Here is a 1,671-nt window from a genome sequence, read left to right as displayed (position 1 = left end):
TTTCTTACATGACATCCACCCCAACATTATATTTTGACTTTGTGATAATAACTCTTTTAACAAGTGTAAATATATATTTCACTGTGATTTTAGCTAATAATTTGCTGATTATTAGTGATGTCAAGCATTTGTTCATAAACTTTGTTCATATACAAGCCTTTGTTGACATTCAGGTTGATTTTAATGCTAAAATAAAACTAGGTTTTTATAACTTTGACTTCTCTCCTCCTAGATAATTAATAAACTTGTCATAATTTGCATTTTCTCCTCTTGTTCTTCAGGCAGCACCTCCAACAAAGCCAATGGATGGAGCAAATCACTCTGTGGTGTCGGAATTTGTGTTCCTGGGACTCACCAACTCCCGAGGTATCCAACTACTCCTCTTTGTTTTCTCCTCCACGTTTTATGTGGCAAGCATGACGGGAAACTCCATCATTGTGTTCACAGTGGCTTCTGAGCCTCACTTACACTCTCCCATGTACTTTCTGTTGGCCAATCTCTCCTTCATTGATTTGGGTTTTTCTTCTGTCATCTCCCCAAAGATGATTTATGACCTTTTCAGGAAGCACAAAATCATCTCCTTTAGAGGTTGCATCACCCAGATCTTCTTCATCCATCTCATTGGTGGTGTGGAGATGGTGCTCCTCATAGCCATGGCCTATGACAGATATGTGGCCATATGTAAGCCTCTTCACTACCTGACCATCATGAGCCCAAGGATGTGCATCTTCTTTTTAGTGGCTGCCTGGGTGGTTGGCCTCATTCACTCAGTGGTTCAATTGCTTTTTGTAGTAAAATTGCCCTTCTGTGGCCCTAATGAGTTGGACAGCTTTTACTGTGACCTTCCTCGGTTCATCAGACTTGCCTGCACAGACACCTATCGGCTGGAACTCATGGTCACAGCCAACAGTGGTTTCATCTCTGTGGGCTCCTTCTTCATACTGATCATTTCCTATGTTGTCATCATTCTCACTGTTCAGAAACACTCTTCTGCTGGTTCTTCCAAGGCTCTGTCCACACTGTCAGCTCACATCACTGTGGTGATCTTGTTCTTTGGTCCTTTGATATTCTTCTACACATGGCCATCTCCCTCCACACACCTGGATAAGTTCCTGGCCTTCTTTGATGCAGTTCTGACTCCTTTTCTGAATCCTGTCATCTACACACTAAGGAACCAAGAAATGAAGGTGGCAATGAGGAGAATATGCAGACAGTTAGTGAGTTCCAGGAAGATCTCTTAAATGATTGTATTTAGAACAGTCTTCTTTGAACACAGACATTCCTTGTTGATGATAAAACTCAGAGATAAGCCTTTCTTTGTCTACTCTCATTTGCTTATGCATGCTGATATTGAGGCCATTTTGTCTTCTAATTAGAAGGAAGCGAAAATCTCTTCTGAAAATAGAAGAAATCAAATAGAAAATTATTTGAAAAGCATAGATTATAATAATCCTGAACCTCAATTCCTAAGGAATAATGTTTAAATGAAGTAAATTTGTAGACATATGGAAGAGGGCAGGCTACTTTAAAGCCTTTAGAACAGGGAAAAGTTTCTTACTTTGTCTTTTTTCTTTTAAAAACTGCAATATGCCTCACATACAGGAATTTCTGGCTGTATTCAAAGAGAGGACATTACAATGGGTTTCTTTTGCTTTCTTGCAACTTGCAAAC

General features: G+C 39.6%; 1 protein-coding gene across 1 annotated transcript; it reads left to right on the top strand.

Moving 5' to 3' along the window:
• The first annotated feature begins 302 nt into the window (after nucleotides 1–302).
• Nucleotides 303–1,241, top strand: LOC144377528 (olfactory receptor 4F21-like). The gene has a single exon (XM_078048967.1). It carries the CDS (start codon nucleotides 303–305, stop codon nucleotides 1,239–1,241), a length of 939 nt encoding a protein of 312 aa, XP_077905093.1.
• Nucleotides 1,242–1,671: the final 430 nt, after the last annotated feature.

Source organism: Ictidomys tridecemlineatus, chromosome 5 (assembly GCF_052094955.1).
Source record: "Ictidomys tridecemlineatus isolate mIctTri1 chromosome 5, mIctTri1.hap1, whole genome shotgun sequence".
Taxonomy (NCBI): domain Eukaryota; kingdom Metazoa; phylum Chordata; class Mammalia; order Rodentia; family Sciuridae; genus Ictidomys; species Ictidomys tridecemlineatus.
Note: the sequence above shows the minus strand (reverse complement) of the source record. Positions and strands in the feature narration are given on the sequence as shown.

Coding starts and splice junctions, on each gene's coding strand:
- LOC144377528 (XM_078048967.1), top strand. CDS start 303: ATGGATGGAGCAAATCACTCTGTGGTGTCGGAATTTGTGTTCCTGGGA.